This window comes from Agelaius phoeniceus, chromosome 7 (genome assembly GCF_051311805.1).
Source record: "Agelaius phoeniceus isolate bAgePho1 chromosome 7, bAgePho1.hap1, whole genome shotgun sequence".
Classification (NCBI taxonomy): Eukaryota; Metazoa; Chordata; class Aves; order Passeriformes; family Icteridae; genus Agelaius; species Agelaius phoeniceus.
This window is the reverse complement of record NC_135271.1, coordinates 15,066,297-15,086,614: the sequence shown is the minus strand read 5'-3', so window position 1 is coordinate 15,086,614 and position 20,318 is coordinate 15,066,297. Positions and strand designations below refer to the sequence as shown.

Genomic DNA, 20,318 nt, shown 5'->3' with positions numbered 1-20,318 from the left:
AAAAGAAAAAAAAAACAAACCACAGTATCTTTCAGGAACTGTGTTTTGAAGTGGGGTGTAGTCAAATGCCCCAAGCTACAAGAAGCAGTTCTGAAAACATAAGCCCCAGTTTTATTATTTAACACCAAATCACTGTCAGCTGCTGAATTAATGTAAAACTTAATTCAACATTTAACCATGGAACTGCCTGAACTGCACAACTCTCCCACAGGCTGCCTGGAGACACCTTTGCATGTCAAAGTGCTCCAGAAATCCCTATGGACAAACCCTAGGAATTTACTTTAGAGATGAAATATAAAAGGAGATGTGATAATATCAATGTATCCTTTACCAGCCAGAACACTTCTCCCCTTCTTCAGAAATGGCTTAGGGAAAATTCTCATTTGTATGATCACAAGTACACAACAAATTGGTATTTCAGTTAATACTAATTAAATCAGTAATTCAAAATATTGAATAGTAATTTAGCTGCCTCCTCCCAAAGATCTCTACCCCCCTCCAAAGCTCTCCATTTTTTCCCCATGCCAGAGCTCTTTACATACTTTACTTTTCTCTTCATATTGCCTCCTGGATTCTGCCAGCTGCTCCTCTAACTCTAAGAGTGCATCCTTCAGGGTGTCCACTTGGTACATGAAATTGGTTTTCTCATTGTCCAGCTGAGCATTTGACACCATAGCCTTCTTGTATTTCTCCTCAACTTCAGCCAGAGAGTCCTGCAGAGAATAAGCAACTCGGTCAGAGTCAGAAATACAGGAGGACACTTGGCCAACCAAGATCTTCAGTGAGGAAATAAATCACCCAAGTTTGCCTAGGAAAGCAGCACAAATCCTGTGCTGGAGGCTCCCCAAGGTGAGGAAAACCTGCCCTGTCCCCAGCAGGCTTGTGCTGCCAAGCAGGCAGCCTTACCTCAGCACGGATCCAACGCTTCCTGAGCTCTGCTGCTGCAGCTCCTGCCTTCCTGCTTTCCCTCCTTCTCCCTCCTCCCCCTGCCCCTGCACACTGGCAGCTCAAAGCTGCTGCTCAAGATGGCAAGTTGGGATTTTTTTATTTTTAAAGGTGAACTGGCCTTGATTAAAATCACTTTGGATGATCTGAGCCTGAAATTCAGGCAGCTTTACAGCCACAGTAATTTCAGAGATCCTTGCAGTGTGGAACCCTTAAATACTGACTCAGGATTCACTGTGGCAGAGAAAGCTGCAGCTTTTGTGACCTGATGTGTGACTTCCCATATCACATCCCTTCTTTACAAATTTACTCTCTAAGATACAATTCCCAGTATCCTGAAAACCCCTTCTGTCAGCTTGACCTGAATATAAGATACTGAGACATTTATAACAACAAATGATGGTAAAAGAAAGATTAGCATAATTTTTCATTTATGAAAACTTTGCACTACTTGATTTTCATAAAGAAATAAAAGAGTTATATAAACAAAGAGTTATATAAACAAAGGAGTGTAAATGTGCAAACAAGGAGGACACACGTGTCAATATTTTAGTTTACAGATCAAACAATTTCCCTTGGAACTTGTGTAATTTTAATTATTTCAACTCAAGTATGGATGAGTTTCATATACTTCCTTTTCCAGCTGATAATAGAACTAAGGATGACAGTGGCAAAGTCTAAATCAGTTTAATTGACATTTCTTGAGAAAATTTGTCTTTTAGGACACAAATTTGTCTAGTTCCAAATGCTTAACTGTGTTTTGGGGCACTTTTCAGCTTCAGTTGAGAAATGCCAAGCACAGGAGAGGCACCAGGATTTGGAAAGCTCAGAAAGGAGCTGGAAAGGAAGTATATGCAAGGAAGAAGTTAAGGAAGTTCTGCTCCACTCCTCCAGCATGCCATGTTTAGGTGTCTTAGCTCAAACAGTGCAGCTTAGGTCCAAATCACCCCAAAGGCAGTCTAAGGGACATGGATTGAAATATTTTTATGCACTGTGGTTATTTTGCTCTCTCTGCTACTCAATGACCACAAAGAAAACAAAAATTTAACCAAAAAAGGGCCTAACTACTCTGTTTCCACTGAAAACTCAATTAAAATGGCAACACCTTCATCTGTCAGCACTGAGTTGATGACACAATCAGCAATTAATGCTGGCAAATGTTCAATTTATCCATTTGCCTTTTCCAAAAAGCCACAGCTCATGTCACTGCTCACTTAGGAGGTGGGTGGTACATGGATGTACAAGCTGGTTGTTGTATTTATGTTGTATTCATAAACAAAACACATTTAGTTTATACAAAATGTATTTATGGCTTCATGGAAGCAGTAACAGCTTCAGCATTCCTTCTCCATGTGACAGGCTTTGATAAATGGAGTTTTGTTGCAAGAATTGTTTAAGGGGAAACCAAAATGACACCTCACATTGCCTTATAAAAATAAAAACAGACAAGGTTCTAAACTCCTATTTGTTGTTAGTACTGTAGGAGATGCGTTCTAGTTCATCTCCCAACACTGGAAGGTTTCCTGGACTAGGAAACTGTATAAAAAAAAACCCAAATAATTTTAATTTGCTAGGAAAAAAATGCAAACCAGCAAAGACAACGTGCAGTGGCAACCAGCAGCCTTTCAGGGAGCACTTGGAAGCATTTCCCAGCAAACCCCCCCAGTCAGAAAAGTTTGCTAGTTAATGAGACACTGCACCCAGTTCCTAGGAGAACAGCATGCAGGGGCAGCTCTGGGCTCACACTGGGTTAATGCTCACACACCAGTACCTTCAATTCTTTCAGCCCCTGCATGTATTTGCCTTCTACATCCTGAATCTGGTCCTTTAACTCATAGATGTCCTGAGGGAGGTGAGAAAGATCAGTGACAGCACTAAGGGCAGAGTGCAGCTGGGAGGGACCAGCAGGGCTCAAGGTGCTGCTCCCAACACCTCTCCCACCCTCCTCAAGGGCTCTGACCCTAAGCTGAGGCCTTGCCACACTACCAGATTTTGTGGTCAGGGGTTTGGGCTAATTCTGATTTTTTTTTCTGGAAAAAACGAAATCATCAGCGTTAAGGACAAGGAGCAGACCCAGGTTCAAAGGCTCCAGCAATCCCAGCCCTCCTCTGTCCCTTTCAGCGATGATCACCCTCTGTGCCAGGCTCTCCCCTCTGTGATATCTCCACCCTCCTCCCATTCCCTGCTCCAGGCTGGGAGGTCCCATCTGAGACACATCTCCAGCAAGGCTTCTCCTTCCAGCACCCCATTCACTGCCCCTGAAGGATATTCCCTGATTTCTTCTGGATAAAGCATTCCTCACCTTGATTTCCCTGATGGAAGCCTCTGTGTCAGCTGAGATGGACGTGTCCCCACTGCCTCTCCGTGAAGAAGTCCCTCCCAGAGAGGCCAAGGTAGCTGCTGATAAACTTGAGACAGTTCGTGCTCCCTACAATCACACACAGATAAACTGCTCAGAGCTTTCTTTTCCACATAAATTATGGGTTTGTAGCTTTCCCCTTTTCTTTTTTTTTTTTAAATACACACATTACACCAATCCTTGCACTTCTAAATGATGCGCTTGTGATTAAAATCAAACTTTCCAAGAAGTAAAAAATCAAAATCAAGATTTACCAAGGGAAACTAATGAGAAAAGGCAGATCAGAAGTATTTAAATAATACTGCAATAGGAGTTTGCATAATTTAGCTTCTAACTGTTAATTCTTAATTGGAGAAAGTCTTTAGGGGCAAGCATCAGCCTGCCACACATGTTCAAAAATTGTAAAAATACATTCTGTGGAAGCTTTGGAAGCTCCTCTCCTTCATGGATATTTATTTACTCCACAGCAGTGGCCACATGAAGTGTTTGACTGTACTCAGGGTTAATGTAGCAGCCTCCTCTTTTATTATGATGATTTATTTATTTTTACATAAATAACTTAGGTCTCATAATTAAGATCTAATAAACACACACAGTGTTTGTGTGGCTTAGCCTCAAGCAGTTTCAGCCAACTGCTGTTGAAGGTCAGCTACTTAACATTGAGTAAGCAGGGGCTGAAAAGTTCATCTTCAGAAATGCTGCAGCAGAAGGCTCCAGAAATTCCAATTTTTGCCTCACAATGGGTTTTATAGGAGATTTCTGTGCACTCATGGCAAGCTGTACCCATGGAAAAGAATGAACAAAGCACTATTGTCAGAATAATTGATAAGATCCTTCTTACCTTCTCAAAGTCTTTTTCTGGCCTTTCCTCAATCTGTAAAAGAGAGGTTGAGAAGGAATCATTAACAGAATCAATAAAGGGTAAGAGAAAGCAGTAATGCACCAGAAATGCCACCACATCCTCCCGATCCCAAAAAGCACAAGGTACCAAGTTAGACTTGCAGTCTAAAGCTTCAAACCTGTGGTTAATAATCCCCTTTCCAGACAAGCGGGGACTGCAACTTCAAGCAAAGATCCTAGACTACAAAACTGACCCTCAAATCAAAAATCAGGGATCAATCCAAAGTCTAAATAAATGGCTTTTTAAGGGTTTCAGTATTTCACTGCAATTTGCTAATTTAAAGAGAGATTCCTGTACCAAAACTAGTCTAGAAGAACCCAAACAGTGAGAAAGCAGCATTTAGGGGGACAGAAAATCACCACAGATGCAGACAGTTGAAGGGGTTAAAAGTTACAGAACATCTCCATCTAAGATGGAACTAAGTGTAAAAAGGACTGAATGAAACTAAAATCTCAGCAGAACTCAACAAAACCTGAATTCTTCTTGGGACATTCAGCACAGTCAAGCTGGTTTCCCAAAAGACTCCCAGAAAAATTAATGTCTTCCCCAGAGCAAGAAGAGCCTAATTGCCAAAGGGAATTGTGCTTTTGAAACTGCTGGAAAAACAATCAGGACAGAGCTGATTCAGGGGAAGGCAGGGCATAACTGAGGTTAAGTTGATAATTTCCATTGAAAACACACTCAAAACCTACATCTCTTCCTAATCAGTCCACATTTGGCACAGTTGTTTGGAGCTTTTTTTCCTTTTATTACATAGAACAATATGGGGATAATCTCAGTCATTTTTCTTCATATTACCTATGTTACCCTATTAAAAAAAAATCTCAGAAATGTGAGGTACCTGTTACAAATCAGCCTTTTACATTGACATCTCACAGCTAAAATTCTCTATGAATTAGAATTAAGAAAACTTAAGGCTGAGGCTTCAAACTAAAATAAGCCAGACTTAAAGCACTAGATCTAAACTTGCAAAGACCCGGAATATATAAAATCTTTAGGGAAAACCCCCTCAAATCTCTGAATTTGGAGGCAATAAGAGAGGGTCATTAATGAAGGCAGACAATTTAGCTCAGACCAAGAACAAGATGGACTGAATTGTGCAAACAGCTTTTTATTTTCATGCCTGACAGCTCCAAGTGCTGGATTTGGCAGCCTTCTAGCCTGGCCAAACACTGTGGTGTTGTTGTTTATCAAGACAGCTGTGGCAGTGTCAATAAAGGCATGTGACAAAAGATTTGTGTGTCCACACACATGTACCTCTGGAAATCTGTGTACAGCCTTTGCAAAATCTGTCCTACAGGGCACAGCTCAAAATATTTATGTTCCTTCAGCCATTTGCACAATGGTCTCTACTTTCTGGAACAAAGTAAAATCTCAGGTTTTAGCAAAATAAAGATGGGAGCAAATATTGATATTGTTTTAATGATGCATCACATGAATTAAAATAAAATAAAATAAAATAAAATAAAATAAAATAAAATAAAATAAAATAAAATAAAATAAAATAAATTTGACTCATCACATGAGTCAAACAGAAGCTTGCATTTACAAAGGGGAATGTTGAAGACAATGTTGAAGAATGTTGAAGTGGTGAGAGACATGACTGCAGTGAGTGTTTCTACCCAGAGCACTCCTAACCACACCTGTGAAGCCTGCTACGCCTTTATTGCAAAACTATCTTAAATAGTGACTCTGATGGGGCATAATCTCTATTCATGAAAGCTATTAAGTAACATCTAAAATTGAGCTGGTTAAGGAGACAAACCAGATTTCATCTTCATTTTTCATCCACTCAGTGCCATGAATGCCATACTCAAAGCAGTTTCTCCTCATAACCAGCAACCATCCCTAAAAATTCATTTAAATATTAACACTTTAAAACCCAATCAATTTCGAGAAAAGCCAGTTCTTCACACCAAAATAACATCCTTACATTACACAGATGCCTCCTGCTACATGACACTTTTCTAAGCAAAAAGCCAGGCTGAAACAAGGAGCATTTAATTTTATGGTTACAGGGCAGTGATACACCAAAATCTGTCTTGTAGAAAGAGAGAAACCTACTTTAGATGAATATTTTATACAGCTTTCATCGTGCTCATGTTTAGATTAATGTATTCACAGTACCCTTTAAAAAGATAAATGTTTCCTAAAGGAATCAGCCACCAGAGGGACCTCCAGCTTTCCAGCTTTACCCCAGTCCCTCCCAAACCCTCTGGCAGTTGATTCAGCAATAAATAAAACAGAGAAAGGTCAGGAGAGAAATGTTTATGTTTATTTGAAGTTGTACAGAATTCTTGCCCCAAACACTTGGCTTCTGCATTAGCATTCAATCAAGAACACTGCAATTGTTAAATAGGCTGAGAAGAACTTCTCCACCTTCACATGCACTCAGCACAGCCCTTCATAAAAATATCCTGGCTTTGGGACTTTTCCACACACAAACATAAAGGATTGACAGAATACTTGCCAGAAAAGGAGATTTAAAGAGGGATTCACTTAATTTACCTTTAATTGACACAACACTACAATTTCTCATTTGCACATGGCTCTGTCTCTAATCACAGGTTATCTTCCCCTCCACCAACAACTGGGGCAATTTGTACTTCAGTGCATAAAAAAGCAGGAAAAGGAAGTAATTTTCTGAGGAACTCCAGCATGCATATCTTTGTTTTGGCTGCTCTCTGCAAAGTAAGTGCAGTGGGATCAGAGTTCAGCCTCTCCTGACAGCAATTTCAGAATAAATCCAGAGCCACATTACAAAAATGTCAGCAATATCAGAGCTCACCACAGCTGGAAACATAACACGAGCAAGATCACCCCACAAGCCTTTATATGGCCAAAGTGCCTGTTTTCCATGGATTAAAAGGGTTAAACCCTTTTAGGATGAAGCTCTTTGCCACCAGTGGAGTGTCCAAAATGAGTTCCTGCAGCACCAGCACAGAGCATCCAACCAAACACCTACTGCAAGTACAGGGATCTTGAAATCAGTGAAAGGCCAGGACTGAGGCAGTTTCCAGCTTCCAGGCTCCTGAACAATCAGGGAAGGGAAGGCTGGAATTCTTCTGCCTGTGCCATGTCCCATGCTCAGGTATCAGAACAGCTTCAGTGTTCAGTATGTGGCTGTCCCTGCTCAGCTCCAGCTCACATCTTGCACTTAACTCAACTTCCCCATGAAAGCAAAGGGGATTTTTGGTGACAAATCAAATTAAGATCATTTCCTGCCCTTAAAGTAGCACAGCACAGCTTGAAATGGAAATATAGCCCACAGCAGAGAAAAGTTGTTAGGCTAGTGCTTAACACAGGATGGTATCTACAAAACCTGGAATTAAGAAGAAGGAAAGAGGTACTGCAGTCAGTACAATGCCTCCAAGAACCCCCATCTTACCAGTCTGATCAGCTGGGCTGGGCCAGGCAGTAACTGAGTTCCTGCTGCTTCTCTGAGAGCCACCTGAACTCCAGCAATTAGCAAGAATTCAGCAAAACCACTGCTGAAATCTGTCAGGTCTGAGGAGGGTTTGTGAGAAGAATCCTCTCTCAGGAATGAGTGCTATGCCAAACATCACTGCCTAAACAAACTTATCAGTGCCAGAAATGCAAGTTAGCACTGCAGCAAATCCTCACTCCAGAGGGGCCCAAAGCACATGCAGACTGTCAGAGGGAGGGCTAGGATACAACCTACCCTATCCAAAGGATCCCAAAGCACATGCACACTGTCAGAGGCAGGGCTAGGATACAACCTACCCTATCCAAAGGGTCCCAAAGCACATCCAGACTGTCAGAGGGAGGGCTAGGATACAACCTACACTATCCCAAAGGGTCCCAAGGCAATCCAGACTGTCAGAGGCAGGGCTAGGATACAACTTACCCTATCCCAAAGGGTCCCAAGGCAATCCAGACTGTCAGAGGGAGGGCTAGGATACAACCTACCCTATCCCAAAGGGTCCCAAGGCACATGCAGACTGTCAGAGGCAGGGCTAGGACACAACCTACCCTATCCCAAAGGGTCCCAAGGCACATGCAGACTGTCAGAGGCAGGGCTAGGATACAACCTACCCTATCCAAAGGGTCCCAAAGCACATCCAGACTGTCAGAGGCAGGGCTAGGATACAACCTACCCTATCCAAAGGGTCCCAAAGCACATCCAGACTGTCAGAGGCAGGGCTAGGATACAACCTACCCTATCCAGAGAGAAGGCAAAGCTTCCTAAGTGTCTCCACCACAATTAAAGCTGTCAGTGCCTTCATTTCTTTCTCCAAGTCTCTGCCAGAGAGCAAAGGTGTTCACAGCTGGGCACTGAGGTGTCCCCTGGAGGCAGGGACACCCTGGGGAGTGAGAGAGCAGCAGGGATCTGGAAGTGCTGGTCGATGGCCAGTTGGATCTGAGCCAGCAGTGCCTGGAGCCAGCAGGGACATCCCTGTCCTGGGGGATCACCCCAGCAGTGCCAGCCAGGCCAGGTCCTGTCTGCTCTGGGCCTCACCTCCAGTGCTGGGGGCAGCTTTAGATAAGATCTAAAGCTGTTAGAGAGCCTCCAAAGGAGGGAGAGAAGATAGGGAAGGGGCTGCAGGGGCTGTACAAGGAGCAGCTGAGGGCACTTGGATTGTTCAGCTGGAGCAGAGGAGACTGAGGGCAGAGCTCAGCATGGCTGGCACCTTCCATCCCTGGGGCAGCTCCAGTCTCTGCTCCCTGTAATGCCTCTGGATCCAGGGAATGGCTGGAGCTGTGTCAGGGGATGTTTAGGCTGGATTTTAGGAAAAGGTTCTCCCCCAGAGGGTGCTGGGCACTGCCCAGGCTCCCCAGGGAATGGGCACAGCCCCAGGCTGCCAGTGGACAGCACTCCCAGGGGTGCACAGGGTGGGATTGTTGGGGGGGCTGTGCAGGGCCAGGGTTTGGATTGATGATCCCCGTGGGTCCCTTCCAGCTCAGGATATTCTACAGCTCTGTGTGTGCTCAGGCTGAACTCTCACTGCTTGTGCTGCTGCCTGAGCCTCCACAAGCCAGGACAAACCATCATCATCATCTCAGCACAGCCCTCTCCTCTTGTTTCACCTGCTTTGCCTTAGAGAGCCTACTGAGCCTGTTCCAGATTTAGAAATAATTGCTTTTCACTAGTATCTTCTTGATTTAGAAAAGAAAAATAACAAAACTCCTGCAATTTATATCAAAAGTCCAGCTCTGCCAAAACATGCTGAGAGCTCAGGCCCATCTGTACAGAAATATCTGATGTTTGCTCTCAGTAGTGTTAAGATCTGTACTTTCTGTGAGGATGGTTTAATATTAAACAACATATTTGCATATCTGCAGTAACTGCAAGGACAGCAGATAATTACCAGTGGGATAACATGAAAAATGTTAAAAGAAAAATAAACAAACAGCAAACTTCTTTCAGATATAGTGAATTCTTAAAATAACTACAAAGCCAAATATTCACACATTGTGTTGAAGTATCTTCCTGCCTTTGACTGTATCACCAACATGGTAACAGAAATGAGAAAACCAGCTAGCAAAGCTGTGCACAGCAGGAAAACCACTGCAGGAAAACTACTACTGCTTTTTGCTCACTGCTCAGTGAACAGTTACAGGAGGGGGAAACAAAACTCTGAGTAAAAAATTTCAGAGCTGCAGTGACAAGCTGTTGCATGCTTTAATTTATAAAGTTCCATGGAATCATTCTCCACTCTCAAGTACCTGACTGAAAACTCTACAAGAACACTTTGAAGCTTGTCAGCAAAAGTGATCCCTCCCCTGAGCTACAGGAAAAGCAGTATCTGTTTAATGCAGGAAAAAAATATTATAATCACAAAGTGCTGCTGGATTGACCCTGTGTAGCAATGAGAACTTTTAGGATCAGCCGGACTCACTATGACATTAACTCTGCTCTTCTTCAAGGTGACAGAGATAAGGGGAGCTCTTCAGAGCAGGCAATAAACCACTAATTAAACCAAAAAAAGGTAATTTAAGGAGTGCCTGCTGTCTCCCTGCAGAGCCGATTCAGCTTGGTGCTGACTCAGCACAGCACCTCCAGCCACTTGCATACCACAGGGCCAAAGTGTAAGCAGGGAATTTAAAACCCAAAACCTCCCTTGCACCTCCCAGCATCCTGTGATTCCTCTGAGGAACTTGCAGGAGTGACTCAGCTGGCACACAGAAAACATCAACTGCACTGTGTGTGGGTACCCAGTTCTTATTGCCCTTACAGAGCTGTAATGGAATCCCTGTTTATTCTGCTTAGATCTTGCTTTGGGGGTAATTGAAATTCAGTTTGCAAAGCCATTTAAGATGTATTACTAATATAAGTTATATTCTGCAAGTACTCATAGCTCAGGGACTCAGGTTCAGGGGCTAATTAAAACACTGATTTATTTATAGCTCACCTGCTGCCATACATTATCTGATGAAAACCCCTCTGTTTTTTAACAATTTTAAAAAGTGAATGTACCCTTAGAACACCAAAACTTCAGAGCACACAGCTCTGTTGTATCAGTTTTCAAATGGCAGACTCCAAAATTCACTCTCTGAGGCAAATTAATGTTGTTATATTTTAGTTTATTGTAAGCTGCATATTTCCTCTACCAGACATCCAACTGCACTCAGCAGCTGTCCCCATGCTTGGAAATAAATCAGAAAGATACACAGAGCTGGAAACAGCCACAGAGACCAACAGCCACAGAGAGAAAGCACAATGTGGCATGAAAAAATTAAAAAATTAAAGACAGAAACTCCCTAAAAGCAGGGGATGGCCAAGCCTTTAGTGATGCCTTGTGAAGGCTGACCTGGAACAGAGGCTGGGCAGAGTTAAAGAATAAAGTAGGGATTTATTAAAAGGCCTCAATGGATGCACCTTGGGCAGCACAAGAGCCCAGCCAGGGCTGCACCCAAGATGGACCAAAATGGTCACAAAATGGACAATTGGTCACAGGGTCTCTCACTTTTGTAAGTTCTGGACCATTTGCATATTGGAGTTAATTGTCCAATTACAGCTTTAGCCCATGCAGTCCCATCCTTCTTGTTTTTCTCTCTCCAGCCCACCTTGTTTGTGCTCAGGGGCCTGAGATTTGGATCATTTGTCCTTGGTGCCCAGCTAGAGAAGGAATTGTTTTGTCTCCCTGCTCTGTGCAGAGAGCTCACCATCCCCTAATATGAAGCCCAGACCCACACACTAAAGCAGCACAGGATCTAAAAAATATAAAAGCTAAACCTGAGGCATCATTAGCACTTGAGCACTGCTCAGCCACAGCTTGTGCTGGGTGCTCCTCATCCCTCTAGCACTTCACCCTGCTAAAGACTGCAGTGCCTGGCACTCTGCAATCCCACAAAGATGATCAAAACCAACCTCTGGAGAGCTCTGCAGCTCTGCACCAAATACTGCTCACTGGACAGAAACTGAACTGCTTGAATGCTGCAGGAGATTTAGGGTTTCCTGCTCCCCCAAAATCACTTCCATCAACATCCCAGTCTTTTCCCCAATAACCTTGCTGTGCTTTTTTCTCCATTTAAAGCAAACACAGCATTGTCATGAGAGTCCAAAGTGCATGAGAGTCCAAACATTCATCTGCATAGAAATCACTTCAGTTTTGCAATTCCTCCTCTTGTTTCTTTGTCTTAACATACATCTGCATAGAAATCACTTCAGTTTTGCAATTCCTCCTCTGGTTTCTTTGTTTCAAGCACTGCCCAGAAGGTCCAATTAACACCCTAAGAAACTCACAGAAACTCCTTTAACTAATTTTCTTCATCACTGCATTTATAAATCCAGGGATACAAGCACTGACATTTAGAGGATTCATGCTCAGATGACTGACTAGTGGTTACTATTTAACAGTGCCATTAAGGGAAATGTCTGAGGTAGATGTACCTGAATTACTAAAAAAATCTTCCTACTGTTTTATGGACTACCAGGTTGCAAATAGAATTTTATAGCTGAAATTTCTGTGCTGCTGCCATTGCTACTACAAGAGAATTTTTCACTCTGAGGTTCCAAATATTTAGGCAGATTACAGGAGAAGTGTGACAGCGCTTTTAAGCAAATAATACATCCCTTAAGAATTACTCAGAGACAGTGACCTCTCTGCACAAAAAAAGGCCTTGAAGGAGAGAGGAATGAAACAGTTGAGGGGCAAAGAGAAATAGAGGAGCTCACCACTGGACTGGCCCGAGCAGAGCTGGCTCTGGAGGATGCCCGAGATCCCGACCCAAGGTAGCAGCTGTACTCAGAAGGCTGCAGCAGGAAATCCAGGAACAGCAGGCAGAGAAAAGAGAAAGCCATTAGAACTGGCAAGGGAAGCAGGAGAGGATGTAGAGCATCACATCTGAAATTACTTCAAGAGATGGTTACATGCAGCTGGACAAAGGAACAGCAGTGAAAAACAGAGAATTGTTAATTTGAAAATTAAGGCAAGCAGTAATTCCACTGGCAGTTCAAGCAGAGATTTGACTCAATTCTTAGAATACTAATCATTTATTTATATCTCTTCAGGTACCAGTGACAAGTAAACAATTCAGTTTCTCTACAAAAGCCTCCATCCTACTACTTTCCAAGAGCTCTGACGCTCTCTGGTGAATCATTTTCCCATGTTCCCAACACTGTGCACATATAAAATGAATTTGTGCTCCACAGGCCAAAGGAAGAAACATCCACCATATATATGGGGATTAAAGTAAAAGCTGAGCCCAGTTCAGAGACTGAGTCTCTCTCCTGGTTTTCCAGCACCTGCAGTCCTCATCTCCTGCCAAAGAAAATCTTGCAGCATTTTTTGAAAGGAAAGATCTGAGCAGAGAGGCAGGACAGGGCTGGCTGGCTGCTGACAAGGACAAAGAATGTGTCCATGCTCTTTTATTTCCAGAGGTTTTAATGCAGTGGACATGGAACAGGGAAATAAAAGTTTAAAGCATCAGGGAAACAGAACTAGAACTTACCCTGGAAACAACGAGCTTATTTCAGAGGTGATTAGGATTTCTCAGATACAAACACACAGAAATCTGAAGAATTAGTATACTTTGGAGATGTTGTGGGTTTTTTCAGGGCTTTTTTTATTAAGTCACCTGGCCACTACAGGGCTGCTCCATCACCATTAGTCACAGCATCACCTGCAAATTAAGCTTGCAGCACTAATGAATGGTGAGAGGGTAAGCTGGAAATAACCCCAGCTAGAGCACAAGCACAGGGTCAGCCCACAAAACATCCTGTGCAGGGTGCACAGCCCATGGGCTGGACAGTGCCCTCGGGGCACCCCGAGGGAGGGCTGGGCACAGTGTCCAGAGCAGCTGGGGCTGCCCCTGGATCCCTGCAATGGTCAGTGCTGGACAGGGCTTGGAGCACCCTGGACAGTGGAAGGTGACCCTGCCCAGGTGGCCTTTAATGTCCCTTCCAACCCCAGAGCTGGGGTTGTCCTGTGGTTGACTCTGTGTCCTACACTGGCTTTGTGCACCTGATCTTCATTTCAGAGGTGAGAATATGCACAGTACAAAACTCTGCTGTACCCTGTTTCCAACTATTGCCAGTCACACAATAATTCCTAAATTAAAGGCAAAAAGCACTGAAGTAAAGCCACAGATTTTGTTTGGTCACTGAAGTGTTTTATGCCTAACAAAAGAAGGGTTTAGAATAAATTTGAAACTTGTGACAGGGAAAAAGTTGTACCTACTGCTGAGTCCCATATTAATGTTTCCAGGCCCTATTTATCCCACAGCTGCTCCCTGTGCATTGCAGGGCTGACTGTGGAAGTGGCTGTGACCATGCAAGGCCACTGTCAGCCTCACCCCCTGCATCCACCTGCCCTTCCAAAAACATTTTTTGGGAACAGCCAGCAGAGGTGACACTCCCACTCCAGGTTAAAAGTGCTGCAAGGTTCAGAGGCATTAAAACAAAACACCTTGTCACAGGTGTTGTGACAAGGTCGCTGCCTCTGGGGCAAACCCCTCCTGCCCCAACTCTCTCATTACTCCAGGAACTGGAAAGGTTGGGTTACACACAAATAAATACCTGTGGCTCAGAGTGGGATGGGGATGGAGGGAGGGGAAAGCACCAGGGTTTCAGTCCTCATGCCACTGACAGCCGCTGAAAGACCCACAAACAGGTTTTTGGCTGAAAGGTTTGGGCTGTAAATGATGTGAATCAGTGGGCTGGCAAGAGGATGGCACAGCCCTTGAATGACTAACAGGTGCTTAGAAAGCATTCTTCAAAGTGTTTCCTCCTCCAAGCTAATAAAAATGTGATGTTTAAAGTTAACATCACTGCTCTGCCTCCAGGTTTTTCACTCTTATGGCCTTAGATGGTGGTTATTTGTTTGCTGGGGTTCTCTTGGTTGGTTGGGTTCTGCTGCCCCAAACACCCACAGAGGAGATATGAAGGCATTTTGTGCCTTTTAATCTGTAAACCAGCTCCTGGAGTTTCTTTTTTGAAAATACACAATTGATATGGTCATTCCTTACATTGTTGCTCCCCATCCCCATGACAGAGCCCTCCACTCTCAGGAACACACATTTTGGAAGCACTGTCACATATATGAATGTAAAATATATTTGACTATAAATCCAAGAAACAAAACCAAGCAACCCATATATTCCCAAAAGTCATTCACTTCACACTGCTTATAAGGAACTGATTTTTTAAATTTTTGGCTGATTATTTTTTAAACTTGTATTTTTCTCAGTTTTGACAAGCAGAATTAAGTCTCAGGGAGGGAAAGGATTTCATGTATGGCCTTCCTAAGGTGTTTTATCTGTGTGAGGCAGAAGTGGACTCCCTGTCCCACAGAGAGATGAGTTCCCATTGATCACTGCTTCATGGAAGCTGGTGGGAAATCCAAGAAACAAAACCAAGTAACCCATATATTCCCAAAAATCATTCACTTCACTGCTTACAGGGTACTGATTTTTAAATTTTTGGCTGATTATTTTTCAAACTTGTATTTTTCTGTTTTGACAAGCAGAATTAAGTCTTAGGGAGGGAAAGGATTTCATGTATGGCCTTCCCAAGGTGTTTTATCTGTGTGAGGCAGAAGTGGACTCCCTGTCCCACAGAGGGATGAGCTCCCATTGATCACTGCTCCATGGAAGCTGGTGGGAACGGTGCTCCCTCTCCTGCTGCCTAGAGCAGCAGGTGCTGGATGTCACAGAGCCCAGGCAGAAGGTTGCCCAGGCTGGCAGAGGACAGGGACAGAGCAGGGAAAAGCAGAAAAGCTCTTACAGCACGGGAACTGGGGGCACTATAGCGCCGGCTCCCGCTGTAAACGCTCTCGTCGTACACGGACGCCTACAATGAAACACAGAGTCAGCACAGCACGGCAGCTCAGCCTCTCTGCACACTCACAAACTCACCCAGAACAAGAACAGGCAGCCAGCAGCACGGGCAGGGACAGGGACACCTCCTGGGGGCAAGGACAGGGCCATCTCCTGGGTGCAACACAAGCAGCATGCAGGGGAAGAGCCGAGGCGAGCGTACGTGCAGGATCTGACACACCCCGAGATGGGACACCAACCCTGCTCCCAGGGCTTCAATTTAATTTTAACTCAATTCACTGCCTACCCATAAAATGGCTACATCAATTCTTACACTGATCCCATCTGTTTCACCTTCATTGCTGGTGCTGGCAGTGATGAGCTTCACTTACCTCCTAATAAGCTTCACTTACCAGCCAGTTTAGTAAATTAATAAAATAGGAGGAAAATGCATATTTTAAGACAGACTCTGGTTTAGCATAGAGATATATGGTTCAGGAAACTCAAGGGGAGTGGGAAACTCTACCTTTAAGCTTTGAGAAAAAATTCTGAGAAGCTCATTTTAAAGAAGAAGGCAGGAATTTGTCTAAAAAAATTCTATTTGTTAGTTTTTAAGCAGCCAGCAAGAATTGATGTTGCCTCTCTGTCCTGCTCCTGGAAAGACACCGAGGAAGACAATTCCCTGGCAGCATCACAACCCCATGAGCACAATCCCAACAGGAATTAAAGGAAGGCTCAGCAAACCCAGGTGTGCACAAACAGCATCACACACGTGGCATTCAGATGGATGGGACAGCAGGGGTGAGACAAATAAATGCACCCAAGGGGGAATGACAGACAGAGGCAGGGGACAGGATGTGCATGGCTGGGGGTGGGTGGCTCTGGTGTTGGTGCTCAGAGCATCAGCACAACAAACCCTGTAACTCCTGGCTGGCAGGGCATCGCTGTACAGCAGGGAGGGCTGGGGGAGACAAGCACAACACTTTTTGGTTTGGCACAGAAAATTCAACAGGAAAAAAAACCAGGTGCCTAGAGCAGAATGAACCCTCTTAGTGAGAGATTAGGACCACTACATGACAACAGAAGGAAGCCCAGTACAGAGAATATTAGTCATGTGCTCCATGAAAGCATTAGATCTCTGCTCCCCAAAGACTAAGAATACCAAGCAGGCACGTGCATTTCCTACAGGAAGGGAGGACACAGACAGTATGCAAAAGCAAAACAGCAGAATTTAATTTTAGGTTGTTAAGCTGTTATTGTCTCCCACACGTTTGTGTACAGGAGCCAGAAATGGGGTTTGTCCTCATGAAAAAGAGCTACACAGAAGTGCTTCAAAGCACACACTGTTAGTTGTAAGATCATCTCCTGTGTGTTTCATTATTTACAAATGCAGAGAAAACACAACCAATTCAGGAAAAAACTACAAGTGCTTCAGTCAGAGCAGGCTGAAACAGGTGTTAGTAACCATCCCCCCCAAAATGCAGAACTTACACAAAGCCAGAGCACTCTGTGTGTGTGGCAGAACTGGGTGCAAGAGGCTCCAGCAGTGACCCCCAGCCCAGGTCCTGCTGCCACAGTGCCCCATCCACACCCCTGTGCTGAGCTGCCCCCTGGGGCACTGCTGGAGCTCTGCTGGCACCCAGCTCTGCCACACACAGGGGACAATGCAACCTCCCAGGGGTTTTACACTTCACTGATGCTCTCCCAGCACTCTGGGAGCTGCTTCCCTGTAATTTTGTGTGGTGCAGACTGGATTGTCTCAAGCTCACCAGACTGACACGCTAGGCAGAGGAGCTGCCTCAAACAGAGAACTTCAGGTAATTAAGATTTCCCTTATCTTTCTAGACCAACTGAGGCCAGTGGCAGACAAGGAAAGGGAGGAGCAGCAAAGGAAAACTGACTGTGCTCATTTGAAAACAGTTTTCCATGACTCATTCCAATCTTAAAAGGTCTGATTTGTTTGGGGCTTTTTTTAAAAGTTTCACTAAAAAGAGCTACAGAGACTCTTGACAATTGGTCCAATTGATTCCTAAGTACAAGAGGTTGTATTATCCAAACAAAGTCCAGGCCAGGTGAAGCCAGAGGGCAACAGACCCAATTTCCATTTTGGGAAGAAAGTTGAGAGGTGGAAGCATAGCTGCTGTTGGGGAGACCCAGGTCAGAGTAGTAGGAAGCCTGCATTAACAAACAAAGCAAAAAAAAAAAAAAAAAAGAGAACTCCTTGAGAACTCAGCTTCACTCTTTATTCCTTTAAATGGGAAGCAAAAAGTAAATTAAGTGAATACAAACTGCAAAGCAGTCAAAGTGGTCACAGATGCAAGAAGAAGAGAGAAGTGCATTAAAGCTGTGAGGATGTGTGAAAACTGTGGGACCTTTGAAGCACTGGAAAAATGCACTGGTCAGAGAGCTGGCCAGGTTCCTCCTGAGATCCTGGGGAGTTTATGCCCTCTAACCTACATCCCCAGGAGTTCATGTCCTGTAAGCTACATCCCCAGGAGTTTATGTCCTGTAAGCTACACTCCCAGGAGAAGCTGAGATGCTGGGAGATGGAGAGCAAAGCCAGGGACCAAAGCTGCTGCCTGTGCCCAGCAGGAAGTGTGAGCAGTCACTGTCAGACATGGCAAGACTGAGTGGAGAGAAAACTGTTCTCAAAGAAGTGAGACTTTAAGCACCTTCATTAAATTAAACACCTTCTCTCCCTGCTTTCTGCCTTGCATCCAGTCATCCCTGCACTTCTGGTCTACTCAGGGGATCTTAATGAGGAATGGTTGTTCTGAAAGGTCTCACACTTTCACCTCCTTTGCTGCTCTCCAGAGCTCTCCTTTCACACCTACTCCCTGACACCTTTCCTCTCCAAACATTTCTCATGGGGTCTAGACAGACAAGGCTCTCTGCTTTCAGCAGTCAGCTCCTCACAAACCCTAACTCATCCTTGCCTCGCCACTGTGATCCTTGGAGGTGTTAATTTCCTCACAAAGGAGGCAGATCTGGGGCAAAATAAAGGAATTTGTTTGCTTTCTTCTGTCACTGTAAGCAAACAGAAATTTAGATATGTCACAATAACCACAGGTACAGGCTGAGGGCAAATCATTGTCCAACCTCAAAAAAAACCTAACCCAAGAAACAACCAAAACCAAAACCCACCCAAACAATGCCTGTACAATAAGACTTTGACTGAAAGGAAACCTGAACTAAACTTTAAGAAATGATTTTCATTCCTGCTTAGAGTTTTCAATCTGCACGTGGGCTGTTTGGCACATAGCATTAATCATATTTAAGGGATCAACCTGTGACACTGCAAGTGCAGTGTGCACATGGAGATCAGTCCCTTCTGTGACTTAAAACTGGACACCCATTTTGGAAACAGCCATTGCCAGCAGGTTCATTCATCATTTCCCTGCTGTCCTGAAGAATTTTCCTATTTTTCATTTTTCCTTGTCACGTTGTGAATCAGCTTGGGCTTTTTGGAGAGAATATTCCTAAAAAGTGAATGCCAGCCAGGCTGGCATCAATTTGGTTTGAAGTTTCAGCTATTCTGAGTTACCCCCAAACCTTCCTCCCCCTCCTAATTAATGATTAATCCAAACAGCAACAGAACTACAAGGAACTAATGATGTTGCTGTAATTAAGCCCTACTCAGACTAAACCCCCACGCTGCAAACGCTAATTCCAGCATGATTTTAAATTATTTAAATGGAAACCAAACAACCTCTTCTCCCTGGATGACTTTCTTGCAGATATTTTGCTCTCCCTGCAGTCCTTGGAACACTGGAGTATGTCAGTAAAGAGTAAGAACATCATTTATCACCAGTGCTACAGAATAAAGCTCCTTGAACTCCTCAAATGGCTCAGCAACAGGACAGGCTGTTTTTTCAGCAGTCCAAGCAACAGTATTTCATTGTCTCTTATCCACATAATGCCAGGTAAATTATATGGCAGCAACAATTTTAGATGGACGTGAAATATCAGATTTCACTGTTTATCCAGGCTCCTGCTTAACTTCGTGCCTACAAAGTCACCCCCTGAACTCTCTCTCATGTTCAGCATGTTATTGCTCAAACACTTGGATAAATGGGGGCTTAAAAGAGTTTATTTTTGGCCTAAACACTGAGCTTTAGGCTGCATAGCACTAAATTTCTTTAGAAGCCTTGATAGCACAAAGATCAACAGGCTCTGAGCTTTTGTCTGGCTTTGTTAAAATAAAGGGAAAAAAAAAAACCCAACAGTTCCCCCTTTGCCCCCAGGCTGTGCCTGGACAACCCCTTTAAATCATTTGCTCAATTCCCAATATTTAACAAAGCAGGGCCAGGAGTTGCTGTAATTGACACACAACACTTGTGCTGGAACAGGAGGGAACATTGTGACCTGCATCCTCACAATTGAGTTAATTATTAAGCTTTTCTGGACTGGAAATAAAAGTCCATCAATGTTAAGTAGTTAAGTGGGAACACTTGCACTGGCTCTTCAGCTCTGTAGGCGTTTCCAGAAACCCTAGGATATGGTTTATAAAGGGAAAAAAGAAAAAAAAAGCCAAAAAACCAAAGGCATTTAGTTAAGCAAACTTCAAATAAACAATGTGCATTTGGGGAAAATTCAAAATCCATTTTAACTATGCAAATTCAAATTCAAAGTCCATTTTAACTATGGAAATCTCAAGGCATGGACTAAATTAGGAGATTCAGTACTAGAGCACAGCATGAACACCTTGCAGAGGTTGTAAAGCACTCACTCTGTTTCCAGCATGTGGAAATCCTCCCTGCCAGTGCTGCCACAATGTAATTTCTAACCAGTTTTATTTACAAGTTAAAGCAGCTCTGGCTCCCAAGATCTTTCTGTACCAATTTCTGAGACTCCCCACTCATGGCCTGATTTTTGATTTTTTTATTTCCCAGA

General features: G+C 43.8%; 1 protein-coding gene across 30 annotated transcripts in view; it reads right to left on the bottom strand.

Annotated features, from left to right (window-relative positions):
* The window catches only part of LRRFIP1 (LRR binding FLII interacting protein 1), a 106,171-nt gene that overhangs the window by 19,377 nt on the left and 66,476 nt on the right, over positions 1-20,318 (bottom strand). For 11 of the 30 annotated variants that reach the window (XM_077181009.1, XM_077181015.1, XM_077181016.1 and 8 more), the window contains 7 exons: positions 17,520-17,600; positions 16,342-16,386; positions 15,394-15,459; positions 12,346-12,423; positions 4,146-4,178; positions 3,248-3,373; positions 543-713 (listed from right to left, as the gene is read on the bottom strand). In XM_077181009.1, the coding sequence (XP_077037124.1) occupies positions 543-713; positions 3,248-3,373; positions 4,146-4,178; positions 12,346-12,423; positions 15,394-15,459; positions 16,342-16,386; positions 17,520-17,600 (600 nt within the window). The remainder of the gene's footprint in view (positions 1-542; positions 714-3,247; positions 3,374-4,145; positions 4,179-12,345; positions 12,424-15,393; positions 15,460-16,341; positions 16,387-17,519; positions 17,601-20,318) is intronic. The other 19 variants (XM_077181005.1, XM_077181012.1, XM_077181011.1 and 16 more) reach the window with 5 other exon arrangements.